Source organism: Ochotona curzoniae, unplaced genomic scaffold, assembly GCF_017591425.1.
Source record: "Ochotona curzoniae isolate NIBS_2020 unplaced genomic scaffold, NIBS_Ocur_1.0 contig_1274, whole genome shotgun sequence".
Lineage (NCBI taxonomy): Eukaryota > Metazoa > Chordata > Mammalia > Lagomorpha > Ochotonidae > Ochotona > Ochotona curzoniae.
In genome coordinates, this window is record NW_024465023.1 from 36505103 (window position 1) to 36524361 (window position 19259).

Here is a 19259-nt window from a genome sequence, read left to right on the forward strand (position 1 = left end):
TGATTGGTGGCATCACAATGATGGGGACCATTGTTTATCCTTACCTGTGAAATGGCAGAGGAATCAGTATCACAATTGCTGATGGACTTTGTTCCTGTGTGTACACTGCCATTAGAGTCTCTGTGTACCTGAGAATTTTTGTTTCTCCCCTGAGTTCTAATGTTCAGTTTTCAAACACTGACGTTCAAACACAGCTATTCATGTTCTGTTTTGTCTGTGGAGGAGGTCATTTATTGGGGACCTCTGTTACCATGTTGGAATTTCCCATTTTTAAAATTTGGCCTTTCTGTTAATGATTTAAAGCTCTTTCTATATTACAAATCCTATACAGATCATCCGGTCTCTCCCCTTGAAACCACCAGGTCTCAGTATCTGCACTTACCTTCAAAGAAAATTTACTCTGTTGTTGGGTGTCCCTCAGGACTGATTCCTCACCAACATGCACAGTGGCCTTATTCATGCACATACCTAGGCAGCAATTCCACATCCCCAAGACCCTAGAGCTTGCAGCCAGTTGGCACACTGGCCGCCCAAGGCTTGCTCACTGTGTGGCAGTAGTAGCTGTGGCCAGGGCCACAAGCATGGAATCGTACCTAGCTTGGGTATTCCATTAGGCTCCTGGGAGCTCTCTGCACCCAGGTTCTGAGGTTGAACTGCCCTAGATCCCTCCCACTGCACAATTCAGAACTATTGAACTATCAAAACCACTTGAGCAGTGCCCTTGGACCATATCCCAAGTCAGGGACTCTGGGATGGGTGGGAGGCTTGGTGGGGTTTCTCCCTTTGTCTCCCTCCTTACCCCAGATACAGAAAAAATAATGTGGAGACAATGGTAAAAAAAATTCTAGGCCTTTATCAGATATATAATTTCCTATTTTACAGGTTGCCTTTTTTTTAAAAAAAGATTTATTTATTTATTGGAAAGTCAGATACACAGAGAGGAGGAGAGACAGAGAGGAAGATCTTCCATCTGATGATTCACTCCCCAAGTGAGCGCAACAGCCGATGCTATGCCGATCCGAAGCCAGGATCCAGGAACTTCTTCCGGGTATCCCATGTGGGTGCAGGGTCCCAAAGCTTTGGGCCGTCCTGGACTGCTTTCCCGGGCCACAAGCAGGGAGCTGGATGGGATTAGAACCGGCGGCCATATGGGATCCTGGTGCGTTCAAGGCGAGGACTTCAGCTGCTAGGCCCTGCTGCTGGGCCCTACAGGTTGCCTTTTTACTCTGCCAAATGTCTTGAGATATTCAGCTTTCTTTTTTATATTCAGAAGAATATTTTATTTTGACAACCTTATATTCAGCTTTTAATTGTGAAGAATTATTATTTATATATTAAAAATTTTGTTGCTATGCCATTTTTCATATTTAATGAGCCATTGCCCAAATTCAATTTCATGAAATTTGTGCTCAAGTTTTCTTCAGTAAATCTTAGTTATTTGATTTAATTTTTGTATATAGTATGAATTAAGGGTGCACATTTATATTTTCACTTACACATATTCAATTGTGTAAGCAGTATATTTTTAAAAGAGAAATCTTTTCCTATTCAGTGCTCTTGGGAATTATGGTAAAAATGTTGACAGTAGACATATGAGTTTGAATTTCTCAACTGTCAGTTGCACTGTAGTAATCCAAAGTTCTGCTTTTATATCAATATCATACCGTTTTAATTATTGTAATTTCATCATTTTCTTCAAGATTATTTCAATGTGGGTTTAGGATAACTTTTTCATTTTGTCAAAAATATGTTTGGATTTGACATAATAGATACCCTTTGAAAAGTGTCGCCATATTAACAGTATAAATCTCCCAATCCATGCACAAGACAACTTCATTTCTTTCAGCAATGTTTTATAGTTTTAAGGGTGAATTTTTTGTATTTTATTGTAGATGGAAATATTTTCTTAATTTATCATATTGCCCATTGTTAGCACAGAGAAATGTAACTGATTTGTGTGTGTTCAACTTTGTTGAATTTATTTATTATTATTCTAATCAATTTTCTGAGTGAACTTTTAAAGATTTTTGTATTTCTATCTATCTATACATCTATTTCTATATATCTATATAACATTGTTGATTAGAAGTTGCAACCTAACCATCCTGTCTCTATCTCTACCTCTCTATCTCTCCATCTTTGTAAATCTGCTTTTCAAATAAATACATTAAACATTTTTATGCAAAAATACACTTTTACCATCACAATCCTATGTGGTATATTCTCTTGTGGAAACCAAATCACAAAAAGTTGAAATAACTTGCCAAGGGGTTTAGTCCGCAAATGGTCACAATGGCTGCAGATTAGCCAATCTAAAGCCAGGAACCAGGTATTTCTTCCAGGCCTCCCATGTGGGTACAGGGTCACAAGGCTTTGGTCCACCTTCCATTGCCAGGCAATAAGCAGAGAGATGGATAGAAAGTGTAGTGACCAGGACAGGAACCGGTGCCCATATGAGATGCTGCCACTTGAAAGGTTAGGATTTAGACATTAAGCCATTGCGCTGGGCCTTCAAATAATTCAAATAATTCACCAAGTAAAATTTAATAAGACCCTAGTTTAGTGGGAATATAAGCAAGGGTGATAAAGCAAGGATGTAGACCAAAGTTAGGCAATGCTATGTTTGCAGCAATGCTGATATAGCAGACATTTCTTTTTTTGTTAAGTTTTTTTTTTTTTTATTTGTTTCATTTCCCATAGATAAGGGAGAACATGTAGTATTTCACTTTCATCTTTTTGTTGTTGTTATTTGATAAAAATATATTTGCTGCAATGCTGATGCATAGTTATTCTTTTTAAGGTTTTTTTTTCCTCTTTCTTAAATTTAGCCCCCACATACAAGAGAGAACATGTAGTATTTATGATCCTGCTTCCTGATTATTTCACTCAACATGAGGTCCCCCAGTTGTACTGTTTTCACTACAAATCATACAATTCATTATTTTATGGATGGATAATATTCCATTGTACACACACACACACCCCACATGTTGTTCCATTATCTAATTAGGGACAACTTTGTTGATTCCATGTTTTGGCTGTTGTGAATAGTGCTACATCTTTTCTCACTGTCATTCTACCTTTTAAATGAGTCTTTCAAAAAATCTTGAAAAATGTAGCTAAAATACTTTTAAAATAATCATGCCTGCCTTGTGATTGGTGAGATAAAGCAGAGTTAAGTGCCCAGTATATATATATATGTAGAATTAAATGTAAGCAATAGTAGATGTATCCTTACCAAATGGAATTAGCCAAGTTCATTTTACAGACACATTTAAATGCTGAATTTAAATGCTTGTTTAAGAAAATCTGGGTGCACGGTGTCTTAGATGATAAGGGTTGAATGAGTCTTTGGAAGCCAAGAATTGTCTACCACATAGACAAGGACCATATGGACCAGAGAAGTAGAGAAATGTTTCCAGTCAAATGTCCAACTATGGTTCGACCTTGACTCCCATTCATAGAGAATTAGAGCCAGAAAGATCTTCAAGTTTATTTATTTCAACCCTGTTTCTCGTACTCATCCTTCATAAAGAGTTACTGAAGCACAATAAGATGGCATGGCTCCTTCAAAATCACAAAATCGCATAGTTTTTCAGAATTTCTTGGAACTTTTGGGAGTGTTGACAGTGAGGCACATACTAAACTGTACATATTCTTTGTGGCATTTCCCAATAAGATTAGAAACTGCCTGCAAGAAGGGACCATAGTTATAATTTATTCAGTTTCCCCATGTGTCCAACAATGGTTTCCACACTGCATGTTGATCTGCACTGATCTGTTGCTTCACCTGAGGGAAAAATTTGATTCAAAAACAAAACAGAATAACACACACACACACACACACACACACACACACACACACACACAGAGGCTTTCTTCTATATCTGCTGTTTCTTGTTATCCTTGACTAAAAGATGTGCTCCATCTTGAAAATCATGCATTCTGAATTATTCAAATTTCTTTCTCTCTCCTTCTAGACCAAGAGATGTCAGCAGGAGCAAGGAATCCTTTGTGATGGAGGCCGATTTGGAGCTTGTGAAATACCATTCAGCCCCTGTTCTTGAAGAGGAAGGTCAACTGGAAGATACTTCCCTCCTGCCACTGGATCCCACCCTTGAGTGTCACAGCCCACCTCCTGATTATAATTTTGTGGTTCACTACAGCACTATATCCATGTAACCTACTAACTGTACTCTTCCTTTTTCATCATATTCAAATCACTCTCTACTCCTTATAAAAATTAACAATGCTTTCCACACCCATGTCATGGTAACAATATTACTTTGATACTAGAAAGAAGAGAGAGAGCCATTTTATCAAGGAGTCCCCGTTGTGGCACACAACTGGCCAAAGTCATGCTGTTGGATCTGATGGAGAGAAAACATGTTGTACTGTCCATTTCTCTTGTAATTTAACACTTATCAACTCATCCAGGTGTGTTTAGAATCACAGCAGCATTTTAGTCAATCAGAAACTAAGATCACAATATATTGAATCCTCAGAAATCAACATCCAAACATGATTTGGTGAACTTCTGTCTGGGTATCTTTTCTTTAAAAATTAAACTAATGTAAAGCAACACATAATATCCTCCAGAATGTGGACTTCCTATTCATCATTTTATAAATGGGAAAACCAACATCCAGAGGAAAAAAGGAGTTTGTGTACATATCACCACACTACTAGGTCAGAGTGATTGCCACTGTTTTAAATTCTCTGACCTTATACATACACACCTGCATAAGCATTTGCTAGTGTAAAAGAGAGCCTAATAGGAGGCCTTGACTCCCTTCTCCTTTTTGGCTAATGTGCATCAGAAAACATGGCTTACCCCTGGAAATGGAGCCCTGATTTTCTGCTTCAAATGCTACAATTTCTTCTGTGGTGACCTGAATATTACTAGTACTAATAAAATGCAATGTATACGTAGGACACAAGGGCATTAGAACTGTATGAGGTATGCTAGATTTAGATGCTATCTACTTTGAAAAGTTTGTAAAGAGGCTCAGAGAATCATAGCCAAAGCCCCTATGGTTTGAGTCTGCTCAAAACAATGAGGTACATACAAGCTCTTTTATCTCTCCATGCCTTAGCCTTCTTCAAACACTGGCTACTTGACTTGGAATAAGTAAGGCAAAATGTATGACAGAAGAAAGGATGAAGAAATTACCAGTTTTCAACTGCTGTTAGAGTCATCTCCTTCTTCTAGGGTCGTTTTGCCACTGGCCAATGAAGACTCATTAGGTAAAAGGATCATGCTATCACTGGTTGGTAGTAGTAAAGGACCAAGCCTGATTTCTCCGGCTTCCCTGTTATAACGCATGTTACTTATGCTAACAGTAACAAGAATATTACCATTGTTTGGCTGTGTACCCAGTATCCCTCACCAGTTGTCCTTGATGCCCAGTAGCTTAGCCAAGTGTCAGGTTTTGCTAACACAGTTTTTATAGCAGGAATCCCAAGAACAGAAATGAATGGCATTATCATCAGCAGTAAGCCAACTTTATCAGATTCTTGGCCATGATTCACTGTAGATATATTATGTTCATGCTACCATATTTTGTTAGTATTTTGCCATTCTTTTTTTCCCCTTAAATATTGTTTCGTTCTTTTATGGGAATATATCTTATGTGGGCAGGTGCACAAATGAGGAAATCTCACAAAAGTCAGGGAAAAATGTTTTGAATAATCCATGAGTGGGTTTCAATTTCTTTCACCAAATGAATTTTTAACTTTCTATTTTCATGAACTTTTTAAAGTACCTTCAATATTCAAAAAATATGTTTGCAACTTGTTATTTCCATAAAATAATCTTATGCAATACTGACAGCGCTTCCATAGGCTGAACCACTGTCTCATGCAGAGTGGGCCTGGGTGTCCAACAATAGTTTTAAATGACAGCTCCTCTTACCATTTTCTGAATCACCAGAGCTTCTTTTCCTTTTGCATGTAGCTCCATCTAGTGTTTCAGATTGGGCAAATCTTTTTTTTTTTTTTTTTTTTAAGATTTATTTTATTTTTATTGGAAAGTCAGATATACAGAGAGGAGAGACAGAGAGGAAGATCTTCCATCCGATGATTCACTCTCCAAGTGAGCGCAACGGCCGATGCTATGCCGATCCGAAGCCAGGAGCCTCTTCTGGGTCTCCCACGCGGGTGCAGGGTCCCAAAGCTTTGGGCTGTCCTCGACTGCTTTCCCGGGCCACAGGCAGGGAGCTGGAAGGGAAGCAGGGCTGCAGGGATTAGAACCGGCGGCGCCCATATGGGATCCTGGGCGTGCAAGGTGAGGACCTTAACCACTGCGCCCTAAATCTTTTTTTTTTTTTCTAAGATTCTACATCATTCCCACTCTCCTAAATAGCTCTCTTTAACTTGGGAGGATAAGACAAGGAAGAAAAGTGGTTTGAAATTGGCGCTGGCCCACTGAATAACTTGACAGTTTGAGAGGAGAGTTTTATTTGTAAGGAGTTCAACCGACCAAGTTTTTCAGGAATCCTTACTTGGATGCAGAAAGGGTGTTTAGCTTGTTGTATTTCTTTTAGAATTTCTAAAGTTTCTAAATATCTTGGATTCAACATGATTAATGCTTAGCTTCTTTTTGAACTATTCTTCAGTGCTTTTAAAATAATCATGTGTAAACCACTGGAATAGGAAAGCTGTTAGGGCCTAGAAACAGTTTTAATGCTCTGGATAAAAAATCTGAAGCCACTCGGTGTCTTCCTTACTAGAGAAATTGTACAGCTTGTTGGTAACTGCTTACATCTTTTTGTTCATCTCTTTGAACTCCTATGTATTTGTGGATATTCCGCTACTGACCAGAAATAATCTTAAAGTGCCAGTTGTAGGAGGTGACAAAGGTGATTTTTCATAGATATTTTCAGTGTTTATCTAAGCCCTCTACCCTGCAGTCCTTCAAATATTCATTTCTCAGAAGTTTTTGATACACATACACACACACACAAACACACACACACATGCCTGAGTGAAAATGTATTTCAGAGATGCCTTGATTTACACATGGAGTGCTAATCTTTCCCTGTTAAACATATTAGGAGCCAGACCAAGCTATGTTTTTATCTTACCTCCACTCTCCACAAATCATGGGAGAGATATCTCCCAGCACAATCTCTTTCTATTCCTTCCCAATATGCCTAAACTGATCTTTTTGACAGGCAGTTGATGAGAGTGATTCGAAGAAATCACTGCCGCTTCAACCTCTGGACAGCCACAGATGTGCCAGTAATTGAGATGGCAGAGGGAGCAAGCATCACAGTAACATTATTAACTGGTCTAGCCACAAAATGACCTGACTTCAGATTCTGGGCCCTTCATCCATGGGACTTCTCATAAATCTCAATTAAGTACTGACTGTGTCATTCATTTTTCATTACTGTTGAGGACAAAAGATCCATCAACCTTTGGAGTTTATCTCTGCCAAGAGAAATGACATTATAAATTTGGATAACCATCAATCGTAAGAAAATAATTTGCCTCAGCAGGAGAGTAAGAGGAGAGAAATGGAGAGTCCTTTGGTGGTTAGCCCTTTAACCCTTACCATGGAATTGAAAGTTTATTTTACTGGACATAAGATATCCGGAAACTCTTCTCTATATTGCTTACAGTGCTATGTTAAACAGATGGAGGGCAAGGAGTACTAGTTAATAGGTTAAGATCATTGTAGAGCAAATGAGCACTAACAAATTCTCAGGTCTACCAAATAACTTAACACGTCAGAGACATTCTTCACCTACCATAGCTCACACCTTGTTTTCTGTCTACAGTGAGAGCTTAGCCCCAGACTCAAAGTTGAGAAACAAAAGACAAACTAAAATATGTTTCCTACGACATAGAGCTTTTCCTTTGCTTTTACTTTAGCTACCTGGAGAATATATGCAAATTAAGAAATCCTTCCCCATCAGTTACATTGTCTTATGTAATCAAAATCATATTGTAACTTTTGTTTTCAATAAAAGATTCCATGTGTATTCAATTCAGCAACACTGTGTCCCTACTTTTGTGTGATAGCAGTATGATTCTGGAAGTTTAAGCAACCATCTCTTTTCAGCAATCCTGTTTCTTTTTCTCACACTTTTGGGAACAGAACACTTTTGGCATTCTCCCCCGTTAAATGCCAGGGCAGTGCCCCCTTGCTGCCCCTGTTACTGTTCCAGTGGACCTGGGTGTGGCGTGGGCCATTCGTCTGGAAGGCACAAGTACAAATCATGCAGAATCTTCTCCACCGACATGCAGAGGGTATACATTTTGGGAGCATTGCTATCTTCCTAGATTTCAAAGAATGCACCAGAATGTCTTGGAACCCAGAGAACTTCCACAGGGGTGGTCCAACACATGAATATCCTTTAACTGGGGTAATGTTCACGGTAAAAGGACTCTCTCCGGCCCTCAAATCAGAAAGAACCACCAGCATGCCACTCGAGCCTGAGAGATTTATGGGTGTGTGGTTCCAATATGTAAGACTTGCTGGATAAGTTAAGTAATAAAAAAAAAAATCCAGGAGATTTGAGCCCTTCAGGTCCAACATCTTAGTGTGACCTTTGAGTAAAAGACTTGTGGAACCTTGATGTTTAGTAATTGTCCTGTGGAGTTTGGATTTGGCTGACATCTACTACCCATTGTTTTCCCTTCCTACACTCCTGTTCTTAAATGGAATATCTATTTTATGCCTGTTCCACCAGTTTGGAGAGATTCTCTGATTTAATATGGCTTCGTTTACTATTTTTAACCTTATAAATGTTACACACGTTAGAAATCAGACTTTTAATTTTGAATTTTGATCTTGTCTAGGGAAAAAGCGGTGAGCTGTAGTTCTTGTTTAGCTATGTGGTATGAGGGCAATTCACTGATACAGTACAGTGTTCTGGTTGTTGTTCAACTATGATATTCAGTAGGTAGTGTGAATTAATAGTTTTAATTTATAATATTTTGGGCTTATGTTTGTTGGTATTTTGTGTCATACTAAAGAGCCTCTGTGACTTGAAAGCACATACTCTGATTACATAGGTTCATGGCTACAGAATCATTTTGCTCATGTGTCATAGCTATTTAATTTAGAAAATAATCTGAACTTTAGGTTTTTAAACTGGCGCTGGAACAAATTAAGACTTGTGGGGTTCTAAGAATGGATTTAAAAAAAATTTTATTTTTAAGGACATAAATTTTAAGGAGGCTAGGTGGAATGCTGTGATCTGAATATTAGTTTACCCCAAACATCTCTACTCCCAAATGAAGTTATTAAATATCCTTTGACAATATGATGCTAGATTTTTCTGCCATTGCCGGTATCTACAATCCCATGATACATTTAAATATCAGAATGTTGACTTATGATTGTTACTGAATGACTATACTGTTATAACATGGAGGAAAATGTATGGTGGGAGAATGGGGAAGGGAGAAGGGAAAGTGGAAGGAAGGGTCCCTATATCTACAAAACCATATCATGGAAAATAGTAACAATAAAAATACAAAAAGTAGAACATAATCACAAAGGTGAAAAAAATACCCTTACCTCCCCTGATTATGAGGATGCAGCAAGGACATGGCACCATGAGGAACAACCCCTGGCATTTTATTCTTGGTATCTCTAGGCTGCAGAACTGTGAACAATGTATTTCACATGCTTATAAATTTATTAATGTTGAGAATTTTACTATTGCTGCAGGGGCATATTGAGACAGGCCTTTATTCTTATAAATGTGCCTCTAGTATTACCTTAATTTCATTCTATAAGTTTATGCATGTTGCATTTTCATTTTAATTTCTCTTCAGGTATTTTTTAAAAAGATTTATTTATTTTTATTGCAAAGTCAGATATACAGAGAGGAAGAGAGACAGAGAGGAAGATCTTCCGTCCGATGATTCACTCCCCAAGTGAGCACAAAGGCCAGAGTTGAGTCAATCTGAAGCCAGGAGCCAGGAGCTTCTTCCAGGTCTCCCATGCAGGTGCAGGGTCCCAAGGCTTTGGGCCATCCTCGAACTGCTTTTCCAGGCCACAAGCAGTGAGCTGGAGGTGAGGTAACTGGGATATGAACCAGTATCCATATAGGATCCTGGTATATGCAAAGTGAGGACGTAAGCCACTAAGCGACCACACTGGGCCCTTGAGGTATTTTTAAGTTTCTTATTTGATTCACTGCTTTTTGTTCTTTTTCTTTTTCTTTTTTTTTTTTTGAAGATCTATTTATTTTTATTTGAAAGTCAGATATACAGAAAGGAGGAGAGACAGAGACAAAGATCTTGCTTCCTATGTTCAGTCCCCAAGTTGCCTCAATGGCCAAAGCTGAGCTGATCCAAACTCAGGAGCCTGGAGCCTCTTCCAGGTCTCCCACACAGGTGCAGGATTCAAAGGCTTTGGGCTGTTCTTCACTCCTTTCCCAAGCCACAAGCAGGGAACTCGATGGGAAGTGGGACTGCTGAGACACAAATGGGTGCCCGTATGGGATCCTGGCACGTGCAAGGCTACGACATTAGCCACTAGGCTACTGCACTGGGCCCAATTCACTGTTTTTAAAACATATGTTGTGAATTTCCATATATTTTGATTTTTTTCAGTTTGTATTGTGTTAATTTCCATCTTAATGTACTTGATGTTGGAAATTTAATTGATATGACTTGGATCATTTTAAGTTTGATAAGACATGCTTTGTGATGTTATGTACTCTATCCTTGAGAATGGTTGAGAACATTGTATGTGCTTGAGAACAATATAGATTCTGTGTCTTTTGAGTAGAATATTTTGTCTATGTATGTAATATAATTTAGTCTGTTATTTGTGTTCAAGTCATCTGTTTTGTTTCTTAAATTTACTTTGAATGTCAGAGTTACCTAGATAGTGGAGAGGAGGTGAGAGGGGTAAAGAGAGAGATCTTTCATCTGTTAATTCAGTCCCCAGATGGCCACAAATACCAGGGTGGGCCAGGCCAATATCAGGAGCTAACAGCTTCATCTGAATGTTCCACATGGGTAGGAGGGGCCTAACCACTTGTGCCATCTTCCACCAATTTTCCTGGATTTCAGGAAACTGGGGAACTGCATCAGAAGTGGAGCAGGACATGAATTGGCACCCATGCCTTTCTTTCTCTCAATTTATTTATTTTTATTGCAAAGTCAGATACATAGAGAGGAGGAGAGACAGAGAGAAATATCTTCTGTCTGATGATTCACTCCCCAAGTGACCTCAATGGCTGAAGCTAAGCCGATTCAAAGCCAAGAGCAATGAGTTCTTCTGGATCTCCCACATGGGTGCAGGTTCCCAAGGTCTTGGGTCGTCCTTGACTGCTTTACCAGGCCAAAGGCGGGGAGCTAGAAGGGAAGCAGGGTTGCAAGGATTAAAAATGGTGCCCATATGGGATCCTGGCACGTTTGAGGCAAGGACTTTAGCTGCTAGGCCACGACACTGGGTCCCACGTCTTCTTTCTTAAGGATTGCATTTATGGTGGGATGCCTTTACCAACTAATGCAACTGTAGATTGTAAAGATCTCCCAAAACTTTCGTGTAGGTGTGTCATCTCCAGACTTATGAACGCTAACTCCTCATAACAGGAATTTGAAGATTTCTCTTTTATGATATCTCATTCCCTCTGTTATCTAAGGATCTTCTGGAAAAGTAGTATACAGATCAAACTCACAGCTGGTCTCTGAATTTGTGACAAAAGGAATTGTTCCAAATATTTGTTCTGGATCAGTATTTGCATTACAGGAAGTAGACAGGGTCTCCAATTTTGCCATGTTGCTAATGTTAATCCTCTGTCTTTAGTTTTTTAAACTGTTATGATATGTTTTGGTGTGGATAGCCTTGAATTTGTCCTGCTTAGAATTCACCCCAAGTCTTGAAACCATAGGGTTATGTTTTGCCAAATTGGGAACAATTTAGACAATTATTTCCCCATGTACTTTTAATCCTCACTCTTTTAATTTTTTTCTTCTGGAAGTCTAATAACACAAATATTAGACTATCAGTTTATAGCCCTGATGGCTCCAAAGTCAATATTTATCTTTTTATCTTTTATTTTTTTGTTGTTTTCAGTTTTTAAATTTTAAAATTTTTATTATTTTATGATACAGTTCCATAGGCTCTGGGATTTTTCTTATCTGTTTCCCAAATCCACTCACCCCCAACTAAGTTCCCCTATATTATTACGATAGTATAGTCCTTCATAAACAATGCTAAGTCCATCATTCCTCTATTTAAATGTATCCTGACATTGATGGTATAGACAATGTCAGAGAATCCAGCATCCTGTTGTCAAGGTACATTGAAATCTATGTTTGCTTTGGAAGTAGAGATACATGCTGCATTGTATCTTCAAATCTGGATATGATAGCCTATTATATACTTAATATAAATTCCTTAAATGAAAAGCCATAAAACAAAGTCAACAACAGGAAAAAAAAGTAGAAAATTTACAATGCCTTTAAGTTAAATAACATGCTATTGAATGAACGATGTGTCACTGAAGAAATGAAAAAGAAAATAAAAAATCAAAATAGAAAATCTTCTTGGAGAAAATAATGTGATTGTGTGACCTGTGTGTCAATAAGAAATTAATAAGAAAAACTTTTTTGAAGAAATGAAAATAAAAATATCGAAACCCATGAGACGTAGCAAAACTAGTATTGATAGGGCCCTTTATAATATCAGGTGTTTACAAAAACCCAAAATAGCTCCAATAAATGCTTTGATAATGCATCTCAAGGACTTATCAAAAAAGAAAAGTGAGCAGAAAACAAGAAATGAAAATCACAGCACAAATAAATGGAATTGAAACTAAAATTACACAAATTGCAACAAGCAATAGTCATTTTTTAAGATTAACAAGACAAATGTTTAGCCAGGTTAGCAAAAAAAATAAATACAAGAGAGAAAAACCAAATAAAATTGAAGGTGAAAGAAGAAAACATCATAAAAGCTAGTAATCTCTTCTTTCTGAATGGATCCTTTGATCATTATGTGCTTTCCTTCTTCATCACTTTTATCATTTTTCACATCAAAGGCAATATTTATTTGATACAAGAATGGCTACCCCAACTAATTTTCTTTTTTCATTTAGCTAAAATATTTTTTTCTGTCCTTTCACTTTCAGTTTTCACATATCTTTGTTGGTGAGATGTTCCTCCTCTAGGCAACAGAGAGATATGCTTTGCTTTTCATCCCATCTGCTAATCTGTACTTAATTGATGAGTTTAAGTCATTTACATTCTGAGTTAATACAAATAGGTTGTAACTTGGTCCTGTCATTTTAGTAATGGGTTGGTCATTGTTTTAGTCTTCGTTTGCTCTTTTAATGGGACATTCTCCACGTTTGCCTTTGGTTTTGGTGGGTGATATTCCTTGTCTCTGTCAATAGGACATCTTTCTATTGTTGATTTTGTATTGTGGCTTTTCATTTTAATGGATGTATGGTAACTGTGTGATGGAAACTCTCATATCCAGATGTGAGGATACAATGCATTATGCATCTCTGCTTCCAGATCAAAGATGGACTCCCAATGAAACTATTAAATTTATCTTGATCATAGCATGCTGAACTCTCTGGCATTGTCCATACCCACAGTACTGGATGTATGACTGTTTATGAAGAACTATACTATAGTAATAATATGGGGGAACTCATGGGGAGGGGGGTTGTTGGAGATGGGGTCAGGGAATCCCATAGCCTATGGAAACTATATCATAAAATAACAATAATTTTAAAAATGAAAAAAGTCTGTAAAATGTTAATGCAGTAATGAATTCTTCTGGATAATGTTCAGCGTCATTTTGAACTACACATTCACCTCTGTTAATGGATGACTTACACCTCAGGATGACTTACACTGTGCTGTTTCAGACAGATGGCTAAAGTTTTTCATCCCTTTTCGCTCTATTGGCATCTATCAGTGAAACCAGAACATTGACTTTTGTTGATTCTTTGTCCCCAAATGGAGATATAAAGTCACTTCCCACACTATTCCAACTGCCATAAACGAATTGTGAAACAGAAGACCAACTAACACTGATTCACTTCTTTAAAGGTAAGACCATAAGCTCAGATCCCTGGTGAGTTCCACTGACACCAGGATAGGAGGAAGAACAGCATCCATCAGCCTTGCCTCCCACCACTGTTTCACATCTTTGATGCATAATGTTAATGAAGGTGAGCGCTTAGTTCACTGCTGAACTCTACTCACATGTAAGGGCAAGAGCTAACTCCAGTGCCAACCAGCCCAGCTTTATACCTCCTTATTCAGTAATTGCTTCTAGATGGAGAGACATTTGGCTTCATATTGGGTTCTGATATCATACCAAAGTGAAGTTTGAAGTGCTATTTAGGCTCAATACACATCAGGCTGCTCAGTCTCATTGCTACTCAGCAATTACGAAGATTTCGACTTTCCAGAGGGCCCCACTATCATGGGAGGATTGATATTAGTGAAGTGTTTATTAAACTCAAACTGAGATCTGATCACCAGTCACCAACAGCTGACTGCTACTTGGATATCTGGTCATTGTAATAGTGCTCCATTATCTCTGTTGCTTCTTCGTGTCTGTGGGTCTCCATACGACCCTCTGTCATCAGCCTGTCCTCTCCTATGTCCTAAAATCCGTCCTCCTTACTTCATTCTGGCTAATTATTCTCTGTCATTTTAGACCTGTCCTCACTCTATATCACCATCTTGCCAACCACCTGCTAAGCCCATATTGAGCAAATGCTTCCATTTCACTGCTTCCAGTGAAGGTAGGAGGCTCAGCTCCCTCTGGGTTCCACTTACTCACGAGATGCGGACAGTAGAGTATCAATCAGCCTGTCACAAACAACTGTGTCAAATCTTATTCCTACCGCCTAAGGATAAAGATTTAGCACACTGCAGAAATCTACTGTTATCCTCTTGTTAAAGTGCTGAAACGCATCCTATGAGCAAGGCCTGGACTATCAGCTCATTGCTCAAGTCACATGCAACGTTCTGTCAGGGTTATTATCCACAATGGTTGGGGTGTGTGTGTGTGTGTGTGTGTGTGTGTGTGTGTGTGTATTGGTGGTACTGAAGATAGTGCCTTCAGATCACTTAGTGCTTGTCTGATGTCCAAGAGAATTATACCAGACCCATTAGACAGATGGATATCAGGGCATCAAGAAGATACAAACCCAGAGAATGTCAATGCCTCATTTGGGACATAGAAATCTTGCTTGAAGTGCCTGACTTCTAGCAGAATTTTGCTGATTATCTACGGAAATGGGCTTACAACTCTTTCCTAAATCTGTCACATGGCCAGCCCACATTGTATCAGTAGATGTTCTGTGAGTAGAGCTGCTGAGATATGTCTAGTCATATAAAATTCAAACTGAAAGTTTTGAGCCAATTAAGGGAAATCATTTTTTGTATATGTATATACCATCCACATGCACATACATGTATACATATATACACATATACGTGTAAACACACGCATATATTCATTATATATATATATATATATATATATATATATATATATAATGCCACCCCAAAAATGGGAGCACCTCAGTCCAAATGAGGAAAAACTTCTCAGCTGGGACAACTTGGTTGAAAAACCACTGCCACCAGCCTGGGGTGGTAGCCTAGTGGCTGGAATCCTCACCTTAAACATGCCGGAATCCCATATGGACGCCACCGGTTCTAATCCTGGCAGCCCTGCTTCCCTTCCAGCTCCCAACTTGTGGCCAGGGAAAGCAGTCGAGGACAGCCTAAGGCCTTGAGACCCTGCACCCACATGGGAGACCCAGAATAAGTTCCTGGCTCCTGGCTTCGGATTGACTCAGTTCCGACCATTGCGGCCACGTGAAGAGTGAATCACTGGACTGAGGATCTTCCTCTCTGTTTCTCCTCCTCTCTCTATAGCGGACTTTCTAATAAAAAATTTTTAAAAATCACTGCCACCTACAGGCAGGTTATAGAATAGCAGAATGAAAAGCTAAGAAGATCTTTGAAGATGAAAAAGTGAACACAACTCTTATTTGATCTACTCATTGTGGCTATAGGAAATGTTTGGGAAATGGAGGAATTGAGTGGTGGAGGAAGGGAGGGAGGGAAGAAGTGAGGCAGAGAGAGAGAGAGAAAGAAATTTATTTTCACACCATAAACCCAGTTTGTATCATTCCTTGAAAATAGTATTTTTTTAAAGATTTATTTTTATTATTTTCTTATTGGAAAGGCGGATATACAGAGAGGAGAGACAGAGAGGAAGATCTTCCGTCCGATGATTCACTCCCCAAGTGAGCGCAACGGGCCGATACTATGCCGATCCGAAGCCAGGAGCCTCTTCCGGGTCTCCCACGCGGGTGCAGGTTCCCAAAGCTTTGGGCCGTCCTAGACTGCTTTCCCAGGCCACAGGCAGGGAGCTGGAAGGGAAGCGGGGCTGCTGGGATAGAACTGGCGCCCATATGGGACCCCGGGCGTGCAAGGTGAGGACCTTAACCACTTGCGCCACCGCGCTGGGCCCAACTTTTTAAATTATTATTATCATTTTATGATACAGTCCCATAGGTCCTTGGGGGGGTTTCCCTTACCCTCACTCCAAATCCTCTCCCCAACCCTCCCTCTCACTGAGTTCCCCTATATTATTACTATACTATAGTTCTTTGTAAACAATCACATGTTCATCATTTTGGTCATGGACAATGCAGAGTCCAGTATCATATTGTTAAGATATAGTAAACATTGGGAGTCGATCTTTGTCTGGAAGTAGAGATGCATACTACATTTTATCTTCACATCTGGATATGTTAGTCTCTGTTACACAGTTACTACACATCTCCTTAAATGAAAAAGCCACAAAATAAAATCAGTAACAGGAAGACAAATAGAAATTGACAACACCATACAGTTAAATAACTTGCTACTGAATGTGGTGGTCTCCATTATACAGTTACTATACATCCCCTAAAATGAAAAGCTATAAAACAAAGTCAACAACAGGAAGAAGAAAAAATTTACAATGCCATGAAGTTAAATAACATGCTGCTGAAGGAATGACTAATATCTCGCTGAAGAAATGAAAAAAGAACATCAAGAACCTTTTTGAAGAGAATGATGCTACCGTATGATGTGAATCTGTGAACGATTTACTGAGAATGTGTTTTGAAGAGATAAAACTAAAAAAATCCATGAGATTTGGTTTCCTCTGATCTTTGTTACTGAGATATGAGTCCTATAGGCAACAAATACATGGTTTTATTTTTTAATCCAATTTGCTAATCTATGACATTTGATGAGTTTAAGACATTTACATTGAGAGTTAATATGAATGGGTGATAATTTGGTCCTGTCATTTTAGCAATGGGTTATTAATCGATTTAGTCTTCTTTTGCTGTTTTAATGAGAAGTTTTTCACATTTGCCTTTGGTTTTGATGGGCACTATTGCTCCTCTCTGACGAGGGAACATCTTTGATTAACCTTTGTAGGTAGATTTGGAAGAGGTATATTCTTTCAATTTTTCTTTACTTTGGAATTAATTTATTTCATTTTCAAAGACAAAGGAAAGTTTTGCTGGGTACGTTATATTGGGCCGACAAATTTTTGCTTTTAGAATCTGAAATATGCAGCTCTATCCTCTTCTGACCTATAGTTTCCTGTGAGAGGTCTCCTGCAAGTTTAATTGGCATTCGGTTATATGTCAGTTGATTTTTTTTTCACCTACGCATTTAAGGATCTTTTCCTTATGTTTGATTCAAGAGAGCTTGATTATCATGTGAGGTGGTGAAGATCGTTTTGGTCAACGCTTTCGGGAGTTCTTTGCCCTTCCTGGATGTTTCCCAATGTTTTGTGTAGATTAGGAAAATTTTCCTTTGTTATTTCATTAAATGTATTTTTAAAGGATTTATTTATTTTTATTGGGAAGTCAGATATAAAGTGAGTAGGAGAGACAGAGAGGAAGATCTTCAGTCCAATGGTTCACTCCCCAAGTGGCCACAATGGCCAGAGCTGTGCCAATCCGAAAGCAGGAGCCTCCACAGGGTCTCCCACACAGGTGCATGATCCCAAGATTTCAGGCCGTCCTCCACTGCTTTCCCAGGTCATAAGCAGGGAGCTGGATGGGAAGCTGTGAGGTCATTATAACAACCTGTGTCCATATGGAATCCTGGCACCTTCAAGGTGAGGACTTTAGCCACAAAGCTACTGCACCGGACCCCATTACATTTTAAATGCCACATCTCATTCTGCATCTTCTGGGGCTCCAATAACTCACATATATTTCCTTTTAACAGTGTCTTTCAATTCTTGAATACCTTTTTTTTTTAGCTTGACCCAGCTCTGCTTCCAGATTTTTGTTTGTTTTGCCCTGGTGAGAGGAAATATCTTTCAATTCTGAGATTCTTCTACATCCTTCATTCTATTTTGGAGACTCTCCACTGTACTTTTAATTTGCTCCACTTTTAATTTGTTTTTCCCCAGTTTATTATTTTTAATTTTATATCTTTTTATGACACAATTTCATAGGCTCTGGGATTACCCCAACTCCTCCTCATGCCCTCCCCCCATATTAAATTCCTCAATATTGTTACAGTAGTACAGATCATATCTTGTCATGATTCCTTCATTGGAGGTATGGACCATGCAGAGAATCCAGCATCTTATTGTCCAGATAAATTCAACAGTTTCGTTGGGAGACCATCCTTGGTCTGAAAGTAGAGCTGACAGAATATCATCTTCTCCAATGAGATGTCACTACACAACTTCAACAACAGGAAGAAACATCGAAATTAACAACATCATGAAGTTAATTAACATAGTATTGAGTGACCAATATGTTAGAAAATGCAAGTTCTTAACCTCATCCTGTAACTACTTGTTTGGGATCTCGATTTTAGTATGTGCACAACCAGCTGCTATAAACCTTTTTTTTTTTTCTCCCAAGCTAACATGTTTTTGAGTTTAACCTAAATCAGACTGTCACAGGAACAGTGGAAGGATCAACATTAACATCATATATATAATAGCTGAGTACAACCTTAACACCAAAGTTTCTATGCAGTTACATCTTGTTTAGCATTAACAGCCATAAATTGGTACAGTTTTTTGGGAGAAAATGAAAGCACAATTTAAACTTTGCAGTATATAGTGATTAAGCATGGTTTTACAGAACTTCGCATTTTAAAAATTGAAAAATAGAAAAGTTTTAGGCAAGTGACTCTATGTCCTACCTAGTGAAGTGCAGGAGAAGGAAATAGGGAGCCTGACCAGTAAGTACAGACTGAGCAATTATAGGCCAGTTCGC

At 38.6% G+C, this 19259-nt stretch overlaps 1 protein-coding gene across 1 annotated transcript in view; it reads left to right on the forward strand.

The window, feature by feature from the left end:
- Positions 1-4182, forward strand: part of LOC121170118 (vascular endothelial growth factor receptor kdr-like) — a 72744-nt gene extending 68562 nt beyond the window's left edge. The window contains exon 20 of the mRNA XM_041001072.1: positions 3981-4182. Within this exon, the coding sequence (XP_040857006.1) occupies positions 3981-4182 (202 nt within the window). The remainder of the gene's footprint in view (positions 1-3980) is intronic.
- Positions 4183-19259: the final 15077 nt, after the last annotated feature.